We start from the raw sequence: 25,437 nt of genomic DNA, 5'->3' as shown, positions 1-25,437 counted from the left end.
TCCTATGCTCAGCAGGCTTCCAACTCTCTATAAACAAGTAAGGATCCAGCACAGAGCTTCCTCTAAGATGCTACCAAAAAAGTAAATGAAGAGTTTCCCGAATTAGAGGAACGCCCCAGGAACTGGACGCCTGATTCGATGAATATCCCTCAGCATCCCAAGCAAAGTAGCTCTCCTATTGGCGCATCACTCCCAGGAACATGAGTGAAAGGTACTCAGGTGGGGTCTGGTGCCTGATGAAACCTACCAGGAGGTGGGAGTCGCCATGCAGTGGCTGCATGATTTCCATCCCTGTACTTACAAACCCTGAGGTTATGCGCCACAGAGCTGAAAATGAACACGGGCTGGGCTTTAAGACAACTAGTTCTGTTACTCTCTGTGTGATCTCAGGTAAAGCCCTTAACTGCTCCAGGCCTCAGATTCTTCACTTGTGAAATAACTAACGGAGACTAGATCATCACTAGATCATTGCGGATGTCCTTCCAGTTTTTTTTTTTTTTGAGATCGAGTCTTACTTTGTCACCCAGGCTGGAGTGCAATGGCGTAATCTCAGCTCACTCCGACCTCCACCTCCCAGGTTCAAGCGATTCTCCTGCCTCAGCCTCCTGAGTAGCTGGGATTACAGGCATGTGCCACCATGCCCAGCTAATTTTTGTATTTTAGTAGAGATGGGGTTTCAACATCTTGGCCAGGCTGGTCTCGACCTCTTGACCTTGTGATCCACCCACCTTGGCCTCCCAAAGTGCTGGGATTACAGGCATGAGCCACTGCGCCTGGCCAGATTTTTTTTTTTTTTTTTTTTTTTTTTTTGAGATGGAGTTTCACTCTTGTTACCCAGGCTGGAGTGCAATGGTGCGATCTCGGCTCACCGCAACCTCCGCCTCCTGGGTTCAGGCAATTCTCCTGCCTCAGCCTCCTGAGTAGCTGGAACTACAGGCACGTGCCACCATGCCCAGCTAATTTTTTGTATTTTTAGTAGAGATGGGGTTTCACCATGTTGACCAGGATGGTCTTGATCTCTCAACCTCGTGATCCACCCGCCTCGGCCTTCCAAAGTGCTGGGATTACAGGCTTGAGCCACTGCGCCCGGCCCGCTTTTTTTTTTTTTTAATTAAGTTTCGCTCCTGTTGTCCCAGCTGGAGTGGAGTGGTATGGTCTCAGCTCACTGCAACCTCCGCCTCCTCGGTTCAAGCGATTCTCCTGTCTCAGCCTTCCAAGTACATTACAGGCATTACAGGCATGTGCCACCATGTGCAGCTAATTTTTGTATTTTTAGTAGACGTATGGTTTCACCATGTTGGTCAGGCTAGTCTCCAACTCCTGACTTCAGGTGATCCACCCACCTTGGCCTCCCAAAGTGTTGGGATTATAGGCGTGAGCCACTGCACTCCAGCCTGGCGACAGCCTCATCTCCCTAGAGAGGGTGTGGTGAGAAGCCCAACCTCCTGAAATGGCAGATGTTGCTGGGTGCACCCGATTCTAGAGAGGACATGGGATTCTCATTTCAGCTTGTGTAAACTGATGAAAAATGAACCAAAACCAACAAATAAGGGGATGCTGATGCACAGCTACATATAAACTTATTTGTGTAGTTACCCATATGTCGAAGAGAAGGTTCAAACTCCTATATGTGTCAAGATTTGCCCACCTAATTCTACTTATCATTAGCCAGAAGTCTGTCATTTAGCTTACGGTTTAATGCACTACAAAAATATAAGTAAATTTCTTATTTTATTTTATTTTATTTTTGAGACGGAGTTTCACTCTTGTTACCCAGGCTGGAGTGCAATGGCGCGATCTCGGCTCACCGCAACCTCTGCCACCCGGGTTCAGGCAATTCTCCTGCCTCAGCCTCCCGAGTAGCTGGGATTACAGGCACGCGCCACCATGCCCAGCTAATTTTTTGTATTTTTAGTAGAGACGGGGTTTCACCATGTTGACCAGGATGGTCTCGATCTCTTGACCTTGTGATCCACCTGTCTCGGCCTCCCAAAGTGCTGGGATTACAGGCTTGAGCCACTGTGCCCGGCCCTTTAATTTACTTTTTAAAGACAGGGTCCACCCTGGCTGGACAGCAGTCATGCAGTCATAGCTCACTGCAGCCTCAGACTCCTGGGCTCACATGATCCTTCCTCCTCAGCTGGGACTACAGGCATATACCTCTGTGCCCAGCTCATAAATTTCTTGAATATTAAAAACTATCCCCCATAAAGTTTTTTATTTGTTTGTTTTGAGACGGGGTCTTGCTATATTGCCCAAGCTGGTCTCAAACTCCTGGGCTCAAGCAGTCCTCTGCTTTGGCCTCCTAAAGTGCAAGGATTATGGGCGTGCCCAGCCTCCCTCTAAAACTTTTGGACAAATTTGTTTATGGGCAAGCTTTATCATTCAGCCTGGTCTGTAGGTTTCGCAAAAACTATGGGGTACTGAAATCAGTAAACTAAAAAACAAAATGTTTATCATCAGAAAAATGAAGACAAGGGTGTACAGAAATATTTATCTGTGTTGCTATGACCGCAGAAAAGCCATGACAACAGCATTCTTTCCTTTCCATCTGTCAAACTCCGGCTTGACAGAGCCATTGGAACACTCAGTGTCCACCCTAAAGATGAAACAGAGCAAAAATGTTATTCTAAATTTGACGGATTTTTGGCTCAACTTAAAACCATTTTATAACTCATACAATATTTGCCATAACTCCCTGAAGCTTCCTCTTGCAGTGGGAGGCTCGAAGCGATGATGAGAGAATGAATGGTGTTTGTGGGGGAGGGTGATGCAGGGGTGGCTACCAATCTAGAGTGGGCGAAGGTCCCCTCTGGGATGTCACAGGGCCATGCACTGAGCCTGTGACATGTCCTGTTCTCATGCCCTGTTCTGTGCCCTCACTAAGTTAGCGGCTACAGCCAGAAATCAGAATAAGGATGCTTTCTTCCACATTAGCGGAGCAGGGCTCATCCGTGCGTGTGCGGCCCCCCAGGAGTATGGGGGATGAGGGTACCAGCTGTAACTTAACCTGAAGATTTTCTTTTTTCTTTTCTTTTCTTTTTTTTTTTTTTTTGAGACAGAGTCTCACTCTGTTGCCCAGGCTGGAGTGCAGTAGTTTGATCTTAGCTCACTGCAACCTCTGCCTCCCAGGTTCAAGCAATTCTCCTACCTCAGCCTCCTAAGTAGGTGGGATTACAGGCACCCACCACCACAGGTGGTTAATTTTTGTATTTTTAGTAGAGACGGAGTTTTACCATGTTGGCCAGGCTGGTCTTGAACTCCTGACCTCAGGTGATCCACCTGCTTCAGCCTTCCAAAGTGCTGGAATTATAGGCATGAGCAACCGTGCCTGGCCTCTTTTCTTTTGAGACGGAGTCTCACTCTGTTGCCCAGGTTGGAGTGCAGTGGCATGATCTCAGCTTACTGCAACCTCCGCCTCCTGAATTCAAGTGATTCTCCTGCCTCAGCCTCCTGAGTAGCTGGGATTACACACACCTGCCACCATGCCTGGCTAATTTTTGTCTTTTTAGTAGAGACAGGATTTCATCATGTTGGCCAGGCCAGTCTAGAACTCCTGGCCTCGAGCAATCCACCCATCTTGGCCTCCCAAAGTGAGCAACTTCGCCTGGCCTGAAGACTTTCCAGAATTTTCCAGGATAGGCAACTTGCAGCCAACCATTGGTCCCAAACCCTTGTTTGTCAGGGCCTGGCCAAAGAACACTTTAATTCCTTAAGGCTACTTTCCCATAAACCAGACAGATGGGGGTGGGTACGGATTCCTCCACCCGGCCCATGGAGTCAGAGTTTCAAAGCTAGGGGAGGTCACAGAATCACACCTCTCTCACCGGAACCCTGCTGGAAGGCCAAAGGCTCTAAGGGAAGCGGGGAGATCCTGAGGAGAAAAGCACAGACTTCTCCATGACCGTGTTTGCCTGACTGCGCAGCACGAAGCGGGGCCAGAGGGCCTGTGTTAGGGAGACTTTCCTTACACGTTTCTGTAGACAGACAGGGCCCCAGACACTGCTCTTCACCCACCCCTGGACCCTGTGGCCTGGCTGGTTTCCCTCCTTCCTCTCCAAAGCCCAGCAGCTCTCCCACTGCCCGCTTCCTTGAGCAGAATGACGATCCTCTGCGCACCTGTTAGTTACCCATGAGACAGGCTGGGGCTGGGGGCGTGAAATGACACAGGTCAGACCCGCAGAAGGTGTGGGCACGGAGGCTGCTGTGTCATTCTCATCAGCTTCGCTCACCCTTTATTTTCCCTTCTTCCTGCCTCAGAGCTCTTTGGCCTTTATTCATGCATATTTCCATCTCTTCAGGTCTGCAATGGAACCCGTGTAGGATGGAAGGATGATTTACGTGGAGCCGTTTGTAACAGGAAAAGCGAGGGCTGCTTTCAGAGAAAACAAGACAGCGGAGTCCCGGAAAGTCAGAGCCCTGCGGGGCTGCGGCTCCTGAACGAGGAGACCCAGGGCCACCAGCTAAGGATGCTCAGGTGTCCCCCCTACTCTGGGAAGCCTCCTTGAGTGATGGGGAAGGGATGTGTACCTCTGAAAGCTATAAAGGGTCTAAAGACCCATGACAGTCTCTCTCACACACGCACACCGTGACTGTACCATTGCCTGGCTCCGGCTCTGAGGGCACCAAAATTATCAATGTTCCTGTTGCCTTCTCTTCTGCCACAGAAACCCCATTTTCACAGCGCCTGACATCTGGCAGCTGCTGCAGAAGAAAATCCCTGATGGGCACGACGTGCCTGTGGGGAGACCTGCTTTGGCGGCCACAGCTGGCGTCTGACCCGCTCATGGCATGTGTCGTTTGAAAAGAATAAATCTCCAAGGGCAGAATGCCAGGCACTGTGGAAGGCTGGGTGGGGAGAGAAACGCCAATGCCTCTCCTGTGGACCATGCTGGCGACTGTCTCCTCCATTGGGGTCGGGGGTGGTGCCGAGAGCAGGGCAGGGAGGGTGGCCAGGGAACAGCCAAGGCCCAGGGATCCGGGCGGGGTCCACTCTTGGCCGGTGGGCTTTGTTCATTTCCGTCTGCCTCTCACGACAGCAGCTCTGTGGGAAGGGCTGGCTCAGCGTCCAACCTGTCCCCCAAGAAATCTGTCCAAGTGAAAAGGTGGAGGCGTCCAGTCCTGTCCCAGACATCCCCGGGACAGGTGTTTCCAGGGTTCTTTGTGCCTGAGCCTTCTGACCTGTCCTGCACTGCCTTCAGGGATGTGTTTTTCTCTCACTCAAGGCCCCTTCCCTTTTCTGTTCCCAACTTTTCTCGCCCTGCACTTTTTTTTTCTTCATTTTTAGAGACAGTCTTGCTCTGTCACCAGGACTGGAGTGCAGTGGTGTCTCACTGTACTTTGACCAGAAAAATCGTTGATGCTTGGTTTTCTTCTTCCTGGAGGGAGTCTTGGGGAGGCTGGGGCGTGTGAGGCGGGCCGAGGCTCCTGTCCGGCTGTGCCTTTCCCCGACATCTCAGGCTGGGTCCTCCCCAAGTCTAGCATCTCCACCACGCAGGCACACTCCCTGGGGACTCTGTTCCCCCCGCCACCACTCCTGAGGGGCGCTGTGTTTCCTCTTGCAGCCCAGGCATTTCTGAAATCCATCATTTTTCCCCCTCCCGCAAATCCCAGCCTGAGAATTCCACCTCTAGGGGATGGAGGGAGCGGGGGATGAGGAGGATAAAGGCAGTTACTATGGTGCTGGTGAAATCTGATCCTGGCCACTGAAGGGTTATTACTCATCCTGGCTTCCAGGGCCCCAACCTTGAGAACTCCCTCGGCTGAATTCCCCAGTGCCCCCAGTGCCTGGAAGCCTGGAGAGCTCCCCAGCGGCCAGCACCAGCTGCCGGCTTATAGACAGGGCTCGCTTCCAGGGCTGACAAAAGTGCACCGGGAGTGCAATCACCCTGACATTTACAAGTGAATAGCCAGCTGAAACACAGGGTGGGAGCAGGCTGGGAACAGCCAGATGGCTGCTGTCCAAAGAGGTGCATCAGAAAGGTGACCAGATGCGCTGCATAAGGGGAGAGGTGGGGCCGCTTTGCACCCCACTTCCTGAGGAATCCCGTGATGGCGACCGACCTTGTCCCTTCCATTCTTCTTCGGCTTTTTTTCCCTCTCCCCTTTTGTTCTCCATAGTTCAGAGTCAGCTTTCCTCCAAACCACAGTGCTTCGGTTTTTTTGGTTTTGGTAATAATGCTTCTTTCCAGATGGACTTCTCAGGTGGCCTCATCTGCACCACTCAGTTGGCTGGTCCCGGATCTCAGCCCTTCCTGGGGCCACAGCCACCCGTCACGCTTCTGTGCCCACAACCTCCCCCCCTCCCCCTCCGTTTCAAAGCAAAGAGGGCTCTGATTCAGTGTTTCAAAAATGATGAAAATGTAAGGAATTCTCTTTGTAGAAGATCAGAACGAACACAAATCCCTGTCTGCATTTCCTTCTGGATCGTCTTTGATTTGTGATGTGGCCTTTGCAAATCACTGAATGTGCCTGGGACAAGGGTTGCATCCTATGGGGCACTGAGTTTGTGTGTGCGATGGGGGGGGGATTTACTTTAATGGTGAGGAAGGGATGGCTTCAGGATGTGTCTGTCCTCTGGAGCATGGCCCTGCAGCTCCTCTGAGCTGGCCTCTGTCCACCACTACTGGCTCATCTCTCTGTCCCTCACCTTCTTCTCTCTGCGCCAGCTCTAGTGAACTACTTAGCAGTTCTTTTTTTTTCTTTTTTTTTTTTTGAGTTTTGCTCTTGTTGCCCAAGTTGGAGTGCAGTGGCACAATCATGGCTCACTGCAACCTCTGCCTCCCGAGTTCAAGGGATTCTTCTGCCTCAGCCTCCTGAGTAGCTGCGATTATAGGTGTGCACCACCACACCCAGCTAATTTTTTTTTTTTTTTGTATTTTTAGTAGAGACAGAGTTTCACCATGTTGGTCAGGCTGTTCTCAAACTTCTGACCTCAAGTGATCCACCAGCCTTGGCCTCCCAAAGTGCTGAGATTACAGTTGTGAGCCACCATGCCCGGCCTACTTTGTAGTTCTGAAGGTGACGGTTAGGCTTCCCCGTCCCGGTCCCCATATCTCTGCAGGACGGCTTCTTTTGCCTGCAAAGTGCTATTTGCTCTGAGTGTTGGTGCTCAGAACTCGCCTCCCTGGGGGTGAGTGCCCTCCCTCGGTCTCCAGAACTCACTGCCTCCACCTGCCTCTCATGTGGTCCTGGATAGTCTGCTCATGTCTCTGTTACCCTACTGCACTAAGACAAGTCTCTGTCTTTTTTTTTTTGAGACGAGGTCTCATTCTGTTGCCCAGGCTGGAGTGCAGTAGTAGCATGATCATAGCTCACTAGAACCTTGAACTTCTGGGCTCAAATGATCTTCCTTCCTCAGCCTCCCGAGTAGCAAAGACAACAGACTCAAGCCACCGTACCTGGCTAATTTTTTTTCTGTTGTTGCATTTTTTGTAGAGATGGGGGTCTTACTGTGTTGCCCAGGCTGGTCTTGAACTCCTTCACTCAAGCAATCCTCCCATGTCAGCCTCCTAAAGTGCTGTGATTACAGGCGTGAACAACCACGACAGCCTGTGTCTTTTCTCTGTTTTCCTACCACATAGCAGAGTGTCTGACACATGGCAGAATGAGTGGAAGGCCCCCCAATGCCAGAAAAGTCGCACATAGCAGTGCACAGTGGTGTGCCTCCCAGATCTCCAGTATCAGCTGCCTACTGATTCCATTCTTTTTCAAATTTATTTTTATTTTTGAGATGGAATGTTGCTCTGTCACCCAGGCTGGAGTGCAATGGTCCAATCTCAGCTCATTGCAGCCTCCACCTCCTGGGTTCAAGTGATTCTCGTGCCTCAGCCTCCTGAGTAGCTAGTATTATAGGCGTGAGCCACCATGCCTGGCTAATTTTTGTATTTTCAGTGGAGACAGGGTTTCACCCTGTTGGCCAGGCTGGTTTTGAACTACTGATCTCAGATTATCTGCCAGCCTCGGCCTCCCAAAGTGCTGGGATTATAGGTATGAGCCACCACGCCTGGCCATCAGTTTTTTTGGAGGGGACAGGGGAAGGGGAAGGGGAAGGTCTCCCTCTGTTGCCCAGGCTGGAGTGCCATGGTGAGATCTCAGCTCACTGCAATGTTCGTCTCCCAGGCTTAATTGATTCCCATGCCTCAGCCTCCCAAGTAGCTGGGATAATAGTATGGGCCACCATGCCCAGCTAATTTTTGTTTTTTGTTTTTTGTTTTTTGAGGTGGAGTTTCGCTCTTGTTACCCAGGCTGGAGTGCAATGGCGCGGTCTCGGCTCACCGCAACCTCCGCCTCCTGGGTTCAGGCAATTCTCCTGCCTCAGCCTCCTGAGTAGCTGGGATTACAGGCACATGCCACCATGCCCAGCTAATTTTCTGTATTTTTTAGTAGAGATGGGGTTTCACCATGTTGACCAGGATGGTCTCGACCTCTTGATCTCGTGATCCACCCGCCTCAGCCTCCCAAAGGGCTGGGATTACAGGCTTGAGCCACCGCGCCCAGCCAATTTTTGTATTTTTAGTAGAGATGGGGTTTCACCATGTTGGACAGGCTGGTCTCGAACTCCTGGCCTCAAGTCATCTGCCCATCTTAGCCTCTCAAAGTGTTGGGGTAACAGGCATGAGCCACCGCACCCGGCCTGATTCCATCCTTAGAAGGGCTTACTCTCCAATACTAGGCAGTCACTTGCTCTACAGACTAGGCTGCAAGACCAACTTGTCATTCAAACGCTTTAGCAGAAGTAGCCAAGGGATTACCTGAGCTTGTCTGCAATGAAGATGACCCTCCTCTCCAGAAGCAGGGAGGCAAAAACACAGACCAGGTGGCGGACGCTGAGAGAGGAGAAGAGAGACTCAAAGTCCACGTGCTCGAGCCGGGAGTCCAGCGGGCGGCACAGTTCAATCACCTGCCAGGGAACAGGAGCAGCCATGAAGGAGAGGCCCTAGGCAGCCAGGCCTCTCAGGGCACCGCAGTCCCGGGGCTCTGAGGTCCTCCGCAGGGGTGACCCACTGGCGGGGGAAAAGGGAAAGAAAAAAAAGCAAAGCAAAAGGATTGGGGGAAAAGAAAGATGCCAGAAGATGGGGTAGGAGGTAGGGAAGCAAGTGTCTCACACTCAGCTAAGAGACTGAGGACAGTGTGGATGAAGGGGAGGAGAGAGGATGGCAAAATCAATGGTTTTTGGCCCCAGATGGTTGGGGGGCTGTCCCTGGCAACAGCATGTCTATACTCTCCATGAAGAGTTTGTTCTGAAACTTTTGAAAACTGTTCTGTCCCTGGGAGACCCAGCAGAGAGCATCTCTGTCTCTTGAAGGACTGTTACCATGTTGGCCAGGCTGGTCTTGAACTCCTGACTTCACGTGATCAGGAAATCCCAGGCTAGTGTGGAATGCCCAGCAGGCCTGAGCAGCACTTTGGAGACTCAATGCCACCTCAAGAAGGTGGTTTTTTTTTTTTTTTTTTTTTTTTTTTGAGACAGAGTTTCACTCTTGTTACCCAGGCTGGAATGCAATGGTGCGATCTCGGCTCACCGTAACCTCCGCCTCCTGAGTTCATGCAGTTCTCCTGGCTGGGACTACAGGCGCACACCACCATGCCCAGCTAATTTTTGTATTTTTAGTAGAGACAGGGTTTCACCATGTTGACCAGGATGGTCTTGATCTCTTGACCTCCTGATCCACCCGCCTCTGCCTCCCAAAGTGCTGGGATTATAGGCGTGAGCCACCGTGCCCGGCCGGTTTGTTTGTTTTTTGAGACGGATCTCGATCTCGCCCTCACTCTGTTGCCAGGCTGGAGTGCAGTGGCACAATCCTGGCTCACTGCAACTTCCGCCTCCTGAGTTCAAGTGATTCTCCACCTCAGCCTCCTGAGTAGCTGGGACTACAGGCACACACCACCATGCCTGGCTAATTTTTGTATTTTTGGTAGAGATGGGGTTTCACCATGTTGGCCAGGGTGGTCTCAATCTCTTGACTTCATGATCCGCCCGCCTCGGCCTCCCAGAGTGCTGGGATTACAGGTGTGGAAAGGATAGGCTTCAAAGTCTAAGATGAATAATAAGCAGTGCCGGAGCTTGTCTTCCCTGGGAATCTGCCTTACATTATAAACTTATAGAGGCAATGTGCCAGGTGCGGTAGCTCACACCTTTAATCCTAGCACTTTGGGAGGCCGAGGCAGGTGGATCACTTGAGGTCGGAGTTTCCAGACCAGTCTGGCCAACATGGTGAAACCCCGTCTCTACTAAAAATACAAAAATTAGCCAGGTGTGGTGGCAGGCACCTGTAGTCCCAGCTTCTTGGGAGGGGGAGGTTGAGGCAGGAGAATAGCTTGAACCTGAGAGGCAGAGGTTGCAGTAAGCCAAGATGGAACCACTGCACTCCAGCCTGCGACAGTGCAAGACTCCAGCTCAAAAACAAAAACAAAAACAAAAACAAAAAATAAAGTTATAGAGGCAATACAGCCTTGAAATGTAAACAGATTTCAATAAAACGTATGAATGAAAATGGGCTATTAAAAGAAACTAGCATGTTCAATGCAGGTCCCTAACCTGAGGCCAACGTCCTGCAAAGGAACACCGCAGCTGCCATGGCACAGTTTTGGGCTTGCCATCTTGGGCAGAGTCCCAGGCTGGATCGATTAAGGGTGGAACTTAGGATGAGCGATCTGGGCCAGCCTGAGGGGTGGGGAGAGGACACCCCAGAATTAGACTGCTCACTGAAAGGCAGCCCCTCTGAGCACAGGGACTTGGCTACCTCAACTACTGCCTCCGCAGGGAGATGGAAGGAGTCTGACAACTTACCTCAGTTCCTGAACCTGGCAGGAAGTTCTTGACAAGGATGGTTTTGCCCAGGGCTGGGAAAGGGGCTTCCATGATACTTCTCATGAGTGGCTGAACCAGGGCAGGAGAGATTCCTCGTCTTTTCTCCACCTCATCTAAGATCTGCAAGGGTCAGAAAGGCAGCTCAGCTATTCTGAAGCCAGGGCACCAAGGTGTAGCTCAGTTCTAGAAGTGGGCCCGCCATGGTGAATCAAGAAGCTCTGCTTTCCCCATGAGGTCAAAACTTACATGGCAGGCCCTCTGACCCTACGCATGATTGTCCCCAGTTCTCCCTGCTGTGTCCACACCCTTTGCCATGCAGCGTTGCAGCTCCTTCTACTCAAGGAGTGAAGTCTCGTTCCTTGCCCCTTTCACTTAGGGTTTGGTCATGTGACTGGTTGTGCTAATACATCCATTCCCAATGGGGGTAATAGGGTTAGTAGGTATAGGGTTTTTTGTTGGGTGACACAATGTTCTAAAATTGTAGGGGGTAATATCACCCTAAGAGGGTAAGAACTGTTTTTTTTTTTTTTTTTTTTTTTTTTGACGGAGTTTCGCTCTTGTTACCCAGGCTGGAGTGCAATGGCGCGATCTCGGCTCACCGCAACCTCCGCCTCCTGGGTTCAGGCAATTCTCCTGCCTCAGCCTCCTGAGTAGCTGGGATTACAGGCACGTGCCACCATGCCCAGCTAATTTTTTGTATTTTTAGTAGAGACGGGGTTTCACCATGTTGACCAGGTTGGTCTCGATCTCTCGACCTTGTGATCCACCCGCCTCGGCCTCCCAAAGTGCTGGGATTACAGGCTTGAGCCACCGCGCCCGGCCTAAGAACTGGTTTTTAGGAGGAATGAAAAATATTATTATAATGGTTTGTAGCCCTCCAAGGGGTCATAGTGCATAAACAGATACACAGTTTACTTATGAAATTAAAATGTCATGGGAAGGGATAGCCATCAGTAAAATACAAATCAAAAGCACCATGAGATACCACTTCACACCCATTAGGATGACTCTAATAAAAAGACAGATAATAACAAGTGTTGGCAAGGACAAGGAGAAATTAGAACTCTCATACACTGCTGTTGGGAACATAAAATAGTGAAGCTACTCTCGAGAACAGTCTGGTAGTTCCTCAAAAGGTTAAACATAGAGTTACCATATGACCTAGCACATAGCACTCCTAGGTACCTACCCAAAAGAAATGAAAACATATATGTTCAGATAAAAATTTGTACATGATTGTTTGTAGTGGCATTATACATCATAGCCAAAACACAGAAAAAACTTAAATGTCCATTAACTCATGAAGTGATAAATGAAATGCGCTATATCCATATAATGGAATATTATTTAACCATCAAAGCGCTGATACATGCTATAACTTGGATGACTCTTGAAAACATTGTGCTAAGTGAAAGAAGCCAGTCGTAAAAGGCCATCTAGTGTATAAGACTCCATTTAGGGCCAGGTGCACTGGCTCAAGCCTGTAATCCCAGCACTTGGGAGGTGGGTGGATCACCAGGTCAAGAGATCAAGACCATCCTGGCCAAGATGGTGAAACCCCATCTCTACTGAAAATACACTGGGTGTGGTGGCGTGCGCCTGTAGTCCCAGCTACTTGGGAGGCTGAGGCAGGAGAATTGCTTGATCCCAGGGGGCAGAGGTTGTGGTGAGCTGAAATTGTGCCACTGTACTCCAGCCTGGCGACAGAGTGAGACTGTCTCAAAAAAAAAAAAAAAAAAAAAAAAAAAAAAAAAAAAGATTCCATTTAGGTGAAATGTCCAAAATAGAAAAATCCAGAGAAACAGAAAGTGGACTGGAGATTGCTAGAGTTGGGGAGTGACTGCTAGTAGGTATAGGGTTTTTTTGTTAGGGTGACAAAATGTTCTAAAATTGTAGTGATTGGCTGGGTGCAGCGACCTCACCATCTACCCGCCTCAGCCTCCCAAAGTAATCCCAGCACTTTAGGAGGCTGAGGCAGGTGGATCATGAGGTCAGGAGTTCGAGACCAGCCTGACCAACATGGTGAAACCCCATCTCTATTAAAAATACAAAAATTAGCCGGGCATGGTGGCACATGCCTGTAATCCCAGCTACTCAGGAGGCTGAGGCAGAAGAATAGCTTGAACCTGGGAGGCGGAGTTTGCAGTGAGCCGAGATCGTGCCACTCTACTCCAGCCTCGGTGACAGAGCAAGACTCTGTCTCAAAAAAAGAAAAAAAAAAAAGTAAAATTGTAGTGATGGTTGTCTAACTCTGTGAATATACTAACAGCCATTGGACTATGTATATTTTTTATTTTTATTCTTTTAGACATGGGGGTCTTGCTAGGTTGCCCAGGCTTGCCTTCAACTTCTGGGCTCAAGTGTCCTCCTAAATCAGCCTCCTGAGTAGCTGAGACTACAGGCACTTGCCACTGTGCTCAGCAAACTGTGCACTTTAAATGAGTGAATTGTATGGCATGTGAATTATATCTCAATAGAGCTACTACTAAACAACTGAAAAATCTACACTCTCCACAGTCTAATTGTAAAACAAAGAGTCTAAATTAAAATGCCATTTATGAAGCTGGGTGAAGTGGCACACACCTGTAATCCCAGCTACTTGGGAGGCTGAGGCAGGAGAATTGCTTGAGCCCAGGAATTTGAGGCTGCAATGAGCTATGATCATGCCACTGCATTCCAGGCTGGGCAACAACAACAACAAAAACGAATAAAAGCTTGTGGGACACTGGACAGTGTAGAAGTGTTGCCATGGGGTTCTCCGTCCAGGCCTTAGGAGGCCTGCCTTTGTGTTTTGCATGCCCTCTCGTGCCTCTGCCATTGCCACGAGAAGAGCACATGTGGGCCATCCCACTAAGGAGCACGGGACACATGTGGACCAGGCCTATGCTCAGACTTGCAGCCTCTAGGGCAGGTAGATCAGCCAACCCAGCCTCTTCACAATACGTGCTGAGCCCAAACCCCAGCTGACCTCACAGCTGGGAGAGGCTGAATCTGGAAGCCTCTGTGGTTCATTAGACAGCATTGCTATAGCAGTAGGTAACTGGTATTATTTTCTTCAGAAATTCTGAGCGCTGCTCTTCTCCATGACTCCTTTCTGTTCTAGAGGACAATATGCCATTGTGGCTACCCTTGCCTCACACCTAGAAATAGCTGGAGTTCCTGGGATCAGTTAGCCAAAGCTCTGGTTCTGGTTCTGTCCTGAATATCTGCTGTGTGGTCTTTGCCAAGTCATCCCACTACACTCCTAAAATATCACTGGGCAGAAAACACATGAAGACAAAGGACTGTGCATCACAGAAGGATGATAGCACATTTTCCTGCTCCATGTCCCGTCCATGCCATAGCAATGAAGCTTATGTGAACTTCAAAGCCTCCACTTGGAAGCGGGCCGGACTCCATGAGCTGTTTTACTTCGTGTTCGTAAGCATTCTGACAACAACGAAGGCTACGACCTGTAACCTTATTTTCACATTTAAACAAATCACATGAAAGACTGGCCTGAGCAGCAATGCCTAGCCTGCTAGACCTCGCCAGTGGCCAACCCCCAGCACAAAATGATGACCACTTCTGCTGGAGGGGAGGGGAGACCATGGCTCCGATGACACTGATAGCATTCATTTTCTTTCTTTCTCTCTCTTTTTCCTTTCTTTCCTTTCCCTCCTCCTCTGCCTTCCTCCCTCCCTCTCTCCTTTTGTTTCTTTCCCTCCCTCCCTCCCTCCCTCCTTTCCTCTCTCCCTCCCTTCCTTCCTTCTTTTTTTCTTTCTTAGACAGGGTCTCACTCTGTTGCCACGGCTGGAGTGCACTGGTGTGAACATGGCTCACTGCAGCCTCAGACTCCTAGGCTCAAGCAATCCTCCCAGCTCTGTCTCCCAAGCAGCTGGAACTACAGGGGCACCCTATCATGCCTGGCTAATTTTTTTTGTATTTTTTGTAGAGACAGGGTTTCATCATGTTGCCTAGTCTGGTCTTGAACTCATGGGCTCAAGTGATCCACCTGCCTTGGCCTCCCAAAGTTACGAGGATTTACAGGTGTGAGCTACGGCGCCTGGCCTTCTTTTATTTTTTATTTTTTGAGACAGAGTCTCACTCTGTTGCCCAGGCTGGAGTGTAGTGGCGTGATCTTGGCTCACTGCAACCTCTACCTCCCAGGGTCAAGTGATTCTCCTGCCTCAGCCTCCCAAGTAGTTGGGACTACAGGTCTGTGCCACTGCACCTGGCTAATTTTTGTATTTTTAGTAGAGACGGGGTTTCACCATGTTGACCAAGCTAGTTTTGAAATCCTGACCTCAGGTGATCCATCTGCCTCAGCTTCCCGAAGTGCTGGGATTGTAGGCAGGAGTCAACACGCCCAGCCTGTTTTCAATCTTTCTTGAGTATATAGATCCGTCCGAGCTTTCTTTTGGGGAATTGGAGTTCCTGCACCTGAGGTCCACAGATATTAAAGTGGTACTTCCTAAAAGCATTTCTAAGCAAAAGTCTTCCTCCTGCCCACCCTCCACCTGAACTCAGAGGAAGCCTGAATTATACAGATATAGTGTGTTCCCTTTCTATGTTAGAACTTGTACTTCTCTGCAAGTCTGAAAGAATTAATGCCTGGTCAGGAGACTGAGGCTGGTGGATCACTTGCCAAGAGTTTGAGGCTGTGGTGAGCTGTGATTGCATCACTGTACTCCAGCCTGGGAAAACTAGTGACATCCTGTCTCTAACTAAAAAATAAAAAACAAGGGCTGGCATGGTGGCTCACATCTATAATCCCAACACTTTGGGAGATCGAGGCGGGTGGATCACGAGGTCAGGAGATCGAGACCATCCTGGCTAACACGGTGAAACCCCGTCTCTACTAAAAATACAAAAAATTAGCTGGGCGTGATGACACATGTCTGTAGTCCCAGCTACTCGGGAGGCTGAGGCAGGAGAACTGCCTGAACCTGGGAGGTGCAGGTTGCAGTGAGCCGAGATCGAGTCCTTCCATTCCTCAACCTCAATTATCTTGCCCTCTCTGTACCACACACACTTTCTGAACCTGGCCCTTCATCAACTCTTTTTTTTTTTTTGAGACAGAGGAGTCTCTGTCACCAGGGTAGAGTGCAATGGCACAAACTTGGCTCACTGTAACCTCTGCCTCCTGGGTTCAAAAGATTCTCCTGCCTCAGCCTCCCAAGTAGCTGGGATTATAGGCGCATGCCACTATGCCTGGATAATTAAAAAAAAAAATTTTAGTAGAGACGGAGTTTCACCATGTTAACCAGGCTCATCTCGAACTCCTGACCTCAAGTGATCCACCCGCCTCAGACTCCCAAAGTGCTGGGATTGCAGGCACGTGCCACCGTGTCTGGCCTATCAACTCTCTTCTATTTTTCTGTTTTTTTGTTTTGTTTTGTTTTCTTTTTGTTTGTTTGTTTGTTTGTTTCAACTCTCATTTCCTAAACCAACGGTGAGAAAATAGAGGAGTGATAAGCAGAGAAGTGAAGAAATGGGAAGGGAAGTAGAGGTAAAGAATAAGATGATGGAAGGCCCAGGAGATGGGGGTATTCCCTGGACCCCTCTAGATCCCCCGCGCCCCCCCCCGGTTCCGACCCTTCCTCTTTCTCTGAGGTCCAAGTTCTCACCTTTGAAAAGAGGCTGAAGCATCCCAGGCGGCTGACGATGCAGTAAACTTCAGGAAGGCGCTTGCCTTTGCCTCCAGGCTTTTTGGAGAGAAACACAAGGGAATTACGGGTGTTGACAACCTCAGGGAAGAAAAGAACCCACATGCTTTTTATGAGGCTATCATGTGTCAGATGCTTCCACATATCGTAGCTCTGGAAAACCCAATAAGGTAAGTCGTTATCCCATTGTGGCTTGTTATAATGTCTGTTATAATTGTTTGTTATCCCTACATGTTTATTCCTATATGTTTATTATAATGATAATTTCCAGTGAGAAATCATTTCTGAAGACCTTTCTGAAAACTCAGTTTTTTTTTTTTTTTTGAGACGGAGTTTCGCTCTTGTTACCCAGGCTGGAGTGCAATGGCGCGATCTCGGCTCACCGCAACCTCCGCCTCCTGGGTTCAGGCAATTCTCCTGCCTCAGCCTCCTGAGTAGCTGGGATTATAGGCACGTGCCACCATGCCCAGCTAATTTTTTGTATTTTTAGTAGAGACGGGGTTTCACCATGTTGACCAGGTTGGTCTCGATCTTTCGACCTTGTGATCCACCCGCCTTGGCCTCCCAAAGTGCTGGGATTACAGGCTTGAGCCACCGCGCTCGGCTTGAAAACTCAGTTTTAAGCTAATTTTCAAACCAAAAAAAGAAAAAATCAAATCTCAATAATTTTTTTTTTTGAGATGGAGTCTCACTCTGCTGCCTAGGCTGGAGTACAGTGGCGTGATGTGGGCTCACTGAAACCTCCTCTTCCTGGGTTCAAGCAATTCTCCTGTCTCAGCCTCCCAAGTAGCTGGGACTACAGATGCACGCTACCACGCTGGCTAATTTTTTGTATTTTTAGTAGAGACTGGTTTCACTATATTGGTCAGGCTGGTCTCGAACTCCTGATCTTGTGATCTGTCTGCCTCAGCCTCCCAAAGTGCTGGGATTACAGACGTGAGCCACTGCACCCTGCCCAGTCTCAATACGTTTTAAAATTTTTATTTATTTATTTTTGGAGACAGAGTCTTGCTCTGTTGTTCAAACTGGAGGGCAGTTATGTGATCTCAGCTTACTGCAGCCTCTGCCTCCCGAGTTCAAGCAATTCTTATGACTCAGCCTCCCAAGTAGCAGGGATTACAGGCGTGTGCCACACACCCAGCTACTTTTTTGTATTTTTAGTAGAGATAGGGTTTCACCATGTTGGCCCGGATGGTCTTGAACTCCTGAGCTCAGGCAGTCTGCCCACCTCGGCCTCCCAAAGTGCTAGGATTACTGGCGTGAGCCACTGTACCCGACCTCAATCTCAATACTTTAACCTTAAAGTAATTTGGGCAACAAAATGATTATCTCAATTGAACTTTTTCAATTATCCATGCTTTTTACTTTACTAATTTAAAAAATCTTTCTTGAACACCTACTATGTGTCATGCGTTACACTTGACTCTTAAGTTTTTCAGCTTATTTCAGACTCAAATATATTCTCAGTGAAAAAAGAGTCACCACTACAGAAGACTTTCAAAAGAGCGGGCCTCAAAATGACAAGTTCCAAAATGCTTTACTGTGATCATTGCACTGAAATAAGCTTCTGACTTTTAAAGGTGACTATCCTCAAGGGGACATTCTTGAATTGAGTCTTCTCTCCTTAGCATCCATTCTAAATGTTCTCTCTAAGTGATCAGGGTCTGTTTGGCATGTCTTATTAGAAAAAATATTTTGCCAGCCGGGCGTGGTGGCTCACGCCTGGAATCCAAGCACTTTGGAGGCCAAGGTGGGTGAATCACCTGAGGTTGGGCGTTCAAGACCAGCCTGACCAACATGGTGAAACCCTGTCTTAAAAAAAAAAAAAAGAAAAAATATTTCTCTTAGAGAGAAAGGCCTTTTAGTTGGCAGGAAAAATAATGGAGAAAGTATTTTTGTCCAGGTGCGGTGTTAATCCCAGCACACTGGGAGGCCAAGGTGGGAGGATTGCTTGAGCCCAAGAGTTCTAGACCAGTCTGGGCAACACTGCAAGATCCTGTCTCTACAAATAATTTAAAAGTTAGCCATGTGTGGTGGTGGTACATGCCTGTGGTCCCAGGTACTCAGGAGGCTGAGGCAGGAGGATCTTCTGAGCTGGGGAAGTTGAGGCTGCAGTGAACCATGATCTGCTGCACTCCAGCCCAGGCAGCAGAGTGAGACCCTGGCTCAAATAAAAGTCTTTCTGATGGAAACGGACATTCCCACTAAGACTCAGGTGATTCCCCCCATTCCTGTTTTTTATATATTTTATATATATATTAAACAGAGATGAGGCCTCATTTTGCTGCCCAGGCTGGTCTTGAACTCCTGGGCTCAAGTGATCTGCCTCCCTCAGCCCCATAAAGTGCTGGGATTATAGGCATGAGCCACCATGCTGGCTTTTCTCTGTGATTTTAACTATGCTGATTAACCTGCCACTCCCTCTGCTCCTTCTCCTCCTGTGGCCCATCGGGGAATCTCAGTCTCATGGGACTAGGAAGCCAGATCTGGCTGTCCGCCGGGCTGTTGCCAGCTGAAAGCAGAATGTACTCACCAGTAGTCTTCGGCAATAACCGAATCTTCTGCTCCCATCTTCTCCAGTTAAGACAAATGAGAATGTTTCACTGTGGTTGGAAAAACACAAATGCATCACAAAGCAAAATAAAACCAGACACCTCATCACTCTGCAGCAAGGGGTGGCAGTGAGCAGCCAGGCGGACACATTGCAGGAAGCTACAGGAAAGGTCACTCCCCATCTCTCTTGTCCATGTCTGTGCTGAGACACTGGTCACCCATATCTTCATAGTAAATGTCAGCGAGACTGGGCCGGGCCCGGTGGCTCACACCTGTAATTCCAACACTTTGGAAGGCTGAGGCAGGTGGATCACTTGAGGTCAGGAGTTTGAGACCAGCCTGGCCAACAGGGTGAAATCCCGTCTCTACTAAAAACACAAAAATTAGCCAGGCATGGTGGCACATGCCTGTAATACCAGCTACTGGGGATGCTGAGGCAGGAGAATTGCTTGAAACCGGGAGGTGGAGGTTGCAGTGAGCCAAGATCTCACTACTGCACTGCAGCCTGGGTGGAGAAGCAAGACATGCCTCAAAAAAAAAAAAAAAAAAAAAAAAAAAAAGTCAGTGAGACTGAGACCAAAGTATAGCTGTGGCCTGAAAGGAAATGCAGTGCTTTGTTTCCACCCTGGGCTGTCTGTCATTCCATCACCTGAGCTGCCCCATTGTACAAAACACAATTGTCATTCACTCTGGTGGCTGAAGCAGGGCAGAGCCTGGGTGCTGCCCTCAGGGAGCTGAGCATGTGTGAGTGGCGTCTGCTCATCTAGGGATGTGACTCAGCGAGAGCAGCTGGAGTGGGACAGTTCTCTGCCCCTCTTGGAAGTGTTCCAGGGCAGCTCTCTCAGGGCATGGTCTGGACACAGCAGCCTCGAGGCTTGGACAGTCCTTAAAGACTGCTGAGCCACCCTCAAGGAACGTGGTACCCCTTAAAACACAGGACCCGCAGCCGGCCGAGTCTGGCCAAATGCTGAAACATCTGGTAATAAAAACACTGGTGTCTAATAACATGGGATGAAGCAGAAATGTAAACGGATCCCAATCCAAGAAACAGCTGGATAGGCTACTGAAGAGACGTTTCAGGATGAGGACAGGGAAGGGCAATGTTTCCCTAACTTTTCCCAGCCTAAGAAAAGTTACCTTCCCCGGGGGGGCTACTGAAACAAACACATTCTCAGATTGAGTGGGAGGCCTGGGAGGCCTACACGCTGGGCAGGTGACTCCCACTATCAGGGAAGCTTTAAACACACCACTGGGGGAAAGCTCTAGGCCAGGGCCCACTGGGACCGCTTAATGGTAGCACCGACTCATGGGGTCTACCACCTGTGACCCCATCTCTACGTCTCTCCTTAGTCTTTGGGGTTGGGAAGGGGAGACGCCAGCTCATACCTGGTGAACTGCTGGACAGGAACCCAATCCTTGGCGTCGGGGAAACAGAACTGGGGAATGGCTTTCAATTGGTCCTCAGCCTCTCTCATGAACTTGAAAGACCTTTCCAACTGCAGGGAGAAAGGTGAGAGAAGGTTCGAGAACAAACCCCAATGTGGGAGAGTGAGGTAGATGATGGCAAAGATGGCCTTTGCCACCTTTCAGCACTTGTGACTGCCATCTTAACCTCTTCCCTTGGGAAAGGCTTGCAGCCCCGTCTGCTGGGGAGATCCCCCCCTGGGCACTTCAAACTATAGACTTCTGAGAGAAGTCAGGAGGAAAAAATAGTATGCTTTAGAGAAACGTTCTCGATGCTTGACATTCTAGACTGTAACTATGAATAAGAAAAAACTGCCAGCAATCCTTTCCAAATAGGAGGCTCAGGAATCTGGAACGCAGAGCCTCCAACCAGGCCTTTCTATCTCTGGGCCCAGGCAAAGCTGTCCCTTCACAGTCCAGGCAGACTGTTACAACACTCTCAGTGAATAAATCCAGTAAAACCGTATTATGCTGGGAAATTCAACTAACTTCAGACAGTCATTGAGCGTTGGAACTGCAAAGGAGCATGACACCATCTAGCCTGACATTCTCATTTCAGAGAGAAGGAAATAAGCTCTGAGATGTGAAGTCGTGTTTCCCAGTCATATGAGTTAATGTTCAAACTAGGAAGAAAAGTGATCTTAATCTTTTTTTCTCTCTGATATTCTAGCACATCGTGCAGTGTCTGACATATCAAAGACTAGATAAATGTTATCTTATTTAAAAACAGGATGCGCACTTTGGGAGGCCAAGGCAGGAGGATCGCTTGAGGCTAGGAGTTCAAAACCAGCCAGGGCAACATAGCGAGACCCCATCTCTATGGGAAAGAAAAAAAAAAAAAAAAAAGAACAGGAGCTGGGCATGGTGGCTCACATCTGTAATCCCAGAACTTTGGGAGGCTGAGGTGGGTGAATCACCTGAGGTCAGCCTGGCCAACACGGCAAAAACCCATCTGTACTAAAAATACAAAAAAAATTAGCTGGGCATGGTGGTGGGCACCTGTAGTCCCAGGTGGTCGAGAGGCTAAGGCACAAGAATTGCTTGAACCCAGGAGGTGAAGCTTGCAGGGAGCCAAGATCACGTCACTGCACTCCAGCCTGGGTGACAGAACAAGATGCTGTCTGAGAAAAAGAAAAAGAACAGGACGAATTCATAAAGTCTGATTTAGAGATTATATTTAAAGTCATGTGGCCGGGCGCGGTGGCTCAAGCCTGTAATCCCAGCACTTTGGGAGGCCAAGGCGGGTGGATCATGAGGTCAAGAGATCGAGACCATCCTGGTCAACATGGTGAAACCCCGTCTCTACTAAAAACACAACATTAGCTGGGCATGGTGGCGCGTGCTTGTAATCTCAGCTACTCAGGAGGCTGAGGCAGGAGAATTGCCTGAACCCAAGAGGCGGAGGTTGCAGTGAGCCGAGATCGTGCCATTGCACTCCAGCCTGGGTAACAAGAGCGAAACTCCGTCTCAAAAAAAAAAAAAAAAAAGTCATGAGTTTGTTTTCCTTATGAACAGAAATTTGTGATTTTTTCATCTCTCTATGCATATATATATATATATATTTACAGCCAAAGTCTTGCTATGTTGCCCAGTCTGGACTCGAACTCCTGAGCTCAAGCAATCCTCCTGTTCAGCCTCCTAAGTAGCTGGAATTACAAGTGCATATCATTGCACCTAGCCATAAATCTACTTTTTTTTTTTTTTTTTTGAGACGGAGTTTCGTTCTTGTTACCCAGGCTGGAGTGCAATGGCGCGATCTCGGCTCACCGCAACCTCTGCCTCCTGGGTTCAGGCAATTCTCCTGCCTCAGCCTCCTGAGTAGCTGGGATTGCAGGCACGCACCACCATGCCCAGCTAATTTTTTGTATTTTTAGTAGAGACGGGGTTTCACCATGTTGACCAGGATGGTCTCGATCTCTTGACCTCGTGATCCACCCGCCTCGGCCTCCCAAAGTGCTGGGATTACAGGCTTGAGCCACCGCGCCCGGCCATAAATCTACTTTTAAAAAGCACCCCAGATACAAGTGAGGGAAACACAAAAGAATAATTTCTAATTATCTATTATTCATATTTGCTTATAAATGGGTACTTTTTCATGTGAGGAGAATTGTAGGCTTTGTTGCTGTTAATAGGTTTATACTTGTTAAATTTCCTTCATAAAAAGTTAAAGAGGGCCAGGCATGGTGGCTCACGCCTGTATTCCTAGCACTTTGGGAGGCCAAGGTGGGTGGATCACCTGAGGTCAGGAGTTCAAGACCAGCCTGGCCATCATGGTGAAACCACATTTTTAAAAATAAAAAATAGCCGGGCGCGGTGGCTCAAGCCTGTAATCCCAGCACTTTGGGAGGCCCAGGCGGGTGGATCACGAGGTCAAGAGATCGAGACCATCCTGGTCAACATGGTGAAACCCTGTCTCTACTAAAAATACAAAAAAACATTAGCTGGGCATGGTGGCACGTGCCTGTAATCCCAGCTACTCAGGAGGCTGAGGCAGGAGAATTGCTTGAACCCAGGAGGTGGAGGTTGCGGTGAGCTGAGATCGTGCCATTGCACTCCAGCCTGGGTAACAAGAGCGAAAACTCCGTCTCAAAAAAAAAAAAAAATAAAATAAAATAAAAAATAAAAAAGTTAAAGAAAATACATCATGCTAAAGTTATCTACAGTTATTTGAAATACCACACATCTGAATATCTGAGGTTAGGAGTTTATAACATCTAACCTAAATACAACGTCTAACCTACATTTTTTTTCTCTTTTTTTTTTTTGAGACAGAATCTCACTCTGTTGCCTAGGCTGGAGTGCAGTAGCGTGATCTCAGCTCACTGTAGCCTCTGCCTCCTGGGTTCAAGTGATTCTCCTGCCTCAGCCTCCTGAGTAGCTGTGATTACAGGTAGGCACCATCACACCTGTTTTCCGCTTTTTTAAAATCTATTTTCAGTAGAGACAGGGTTTCACCATGTTGGCCAGGCTGGTCTTGAACTCCTGGCCTCAAGTGATCTGCTCACCTTGGCCTCTCAAAGTTTTGGGATTACAGGCGTGAGCCACTGCACTCAGCATTAACCTAAATTTTTCTGTAGTAATTTGCATCAATTTCTTTGTTTCCAATAGCTTGCTAGTGAGCTCCACTTTCTATTTATTCTTTTGAGATGGAGTCTTGCTCTGTCACCCAGGCTGGAGTGCAATGCTGCAACCTTGGCTCACTGTAACATCTACCTCCTGGGTTCGAGCGATTCAAGCCTCCTGAGTAGCTGCTATTACAGGTGCCTGCCACCACGGCTGGATAATTTTTGTATTTTTTTTTTTTCTTTTTGAGATGGAGTCTCACCCTCTTGCCCAGACTGACGTGTAATGGCATGACCTCTGCTCACTGCAACCTCTGCCTTCCAGGTTCAAGTGCTTCTCCTGCCTCAGCCTCCTGAGTAGCTGGGATTACAGGCATGCACCACCAAGCCCAGCTAATTTTTGTATTTTTAGTAGAGATGGGGTTTCACCATGCCGGTCAGGCTAGTCTTGAACTCCCAACCTCAGGTGATCTGCCTGCCTCGGCCTCCCAAAGTGCTGGAATTATAGGCATGAGACAACGTGTCCCGCCTAATTTTTGTATTTTAATAGAGATGGGGTTTCACCATGTTGGCCAGGCTGGTCTAGAGCTCCTGATCTCAACTGATCCACCTGCCTCAGCCTCCCAAAGTGCTGGGATTACAGGCATGAGCCATCATGCCCAGCCTGAGCTCCACTTTAAAACACCCTTGCAGACAGTTTCTGAAGTTGGCAGGCCAGCAGTCTTGTTCACTGCTCCTGAGCATCAACAAGCCTTCCCAAGGTTATCCTGTGTCAGAGAGAGAGGAGGTCTCTGAAGGAGAGTATCCAAAGGCACAGAGCAGCACCAGACTGATTGTTTCCGACTTTAAAAACTGCTTCCAATATGATTCCCTTCAGGCTAGGCCAAATTTAATTGAAGACATGGGGTGCCACTAACACTCGTGGTTGAGACAGCAATCAATCAGTAAAACACAGTCACCATTAATAGACTTAGTTGTCCTTTAGTTGTTCTTCTTCAGAATAGTCACTATTTCTTTTCTATATAACAGTTCTCTCTTCCATCCATGACACAGAGGAACCCAGCTGGCCCAGGAACAGTCTTTGAGTTGGTAATTCACAAGCCCAGACTGTCCTCTAAACAGTAATTTTCACTGTTCTTGCACAGTCATGCAAAGAAGCAAATACCAGCTGTGTGTAATTATAGGAAGGAGTCATTAATCACCACAGAGTGAATGACTTAAATTATAAAGGATACCAAAGAAAGGATCAGCCAAGAATTTCAAAGGGAGGAAGAATACCAAAGGGAGGAAGAATTCCAAGGGAAGAAGAATACCAAAGTGAGGAAGAATACCAGAGGGAAGAATACCAAAGGGAAGAATACCAGAGGGAGGAAGAATACCAGAGGAAGGAAGAATTCCAGAGGGAGGAAGAATTCCAGAGGGAGGAAGAATACCAAAGGGAGGAAGAATTCCAAAGGGAAGAAGAATACCAAAGGGAGGAAGAATACCAAAGGGAAGAAGAATACCAAAGGGAAGAGGAATACCAGAGGGAAGAGGAATACCAGAGGGAGGAAGAATACCAGAGGGAGGAAGAATTCCAGAGGGAGGAAGAATACCAAAGGGAGGAAGAATTCCAAAGGGAAGAAGAATACCAGAGGGAAGAAGAATACCAGAGAGAGGAAGAATTCCAGAGGGAGGAAGAATACCAGAGAGAGGAAGAACTCCAGAGGGAGGAAGAACACCAAAGGGAGGAAGAACTCCAAAGGGGGGAAGAATACCAAAGGGGGGAAGAATATCAAAGGGAGGAAGAATACCAAAGGGAGGAAGAATACCAAAGGGAGGAAGAATACCAAAGGGGGGAAGAATACCAAAGGGAGGAAGAATACCAAAGGGGGGAAGAATACCAAAGGGAGGAAGA

The 25,437-nt window shown here is 48.6% G+C and overlaps 1 protein-coding gene across 4 annotated transcripts in view; it reads right to left on the bottom strand.

Annotated features, from left to right (window-relative positions):
- DENND2A (DENN domain containing 2A) overlaps positions 1-25,437 on the bottom strand; it is a 121,436-nt gene that overhangs the window by 19,276 nt on the left and 76,723 nt on the right. For all 4 annotated transcript variants that reach the window (XM_039472550.2, XM_039472547.2, XM_039472549.2 and 1 more), the window contains exons 10-14: positions 20,401-20,510; positions 18,995-19,064; positions 16,423-16,500; positions 10,793-10,933; positions 8,754-8,902 (exon numbers count right to left, since the gene is read on the bottom strand). In XM_039472550.2, the coding sequence (XP_039328484.1) occupies positions 8,754-8,902; positions 10,793-10,933; positions 16,423-16,500; positions 18,995-19,064; positions 20,401-20,510 (548 nt within the window). The remainder of the gene's footprint in view (positions 1-8,753; positions 8,903-10,792; positions 10,934-16,422; positions 16,501-18,994; positions 19,065-20,400; positions 20,511-25,437) is intronic.

This window comes from Saimiri boliviensis, chromosome 10, assembly GCF_048565385.1.
Source record: "Saimiri boliviensis isolate mSaiBol1 chromosome 10, mSaiBol1.pri, whole genome shotgun sequence".
Taxonomy (NCBI): domain Eukaryota; kingdom Metazoa; phylum Chordata; class Mammalia; order Primates; family Cebidae; genus Saimiri; species Saimiri boliviensis.
The sequence above is the reverse complement of the archived record's forward strand: the minus strand, read 5'-3'. Positions and strand labels throughout refer to the sequence as shown.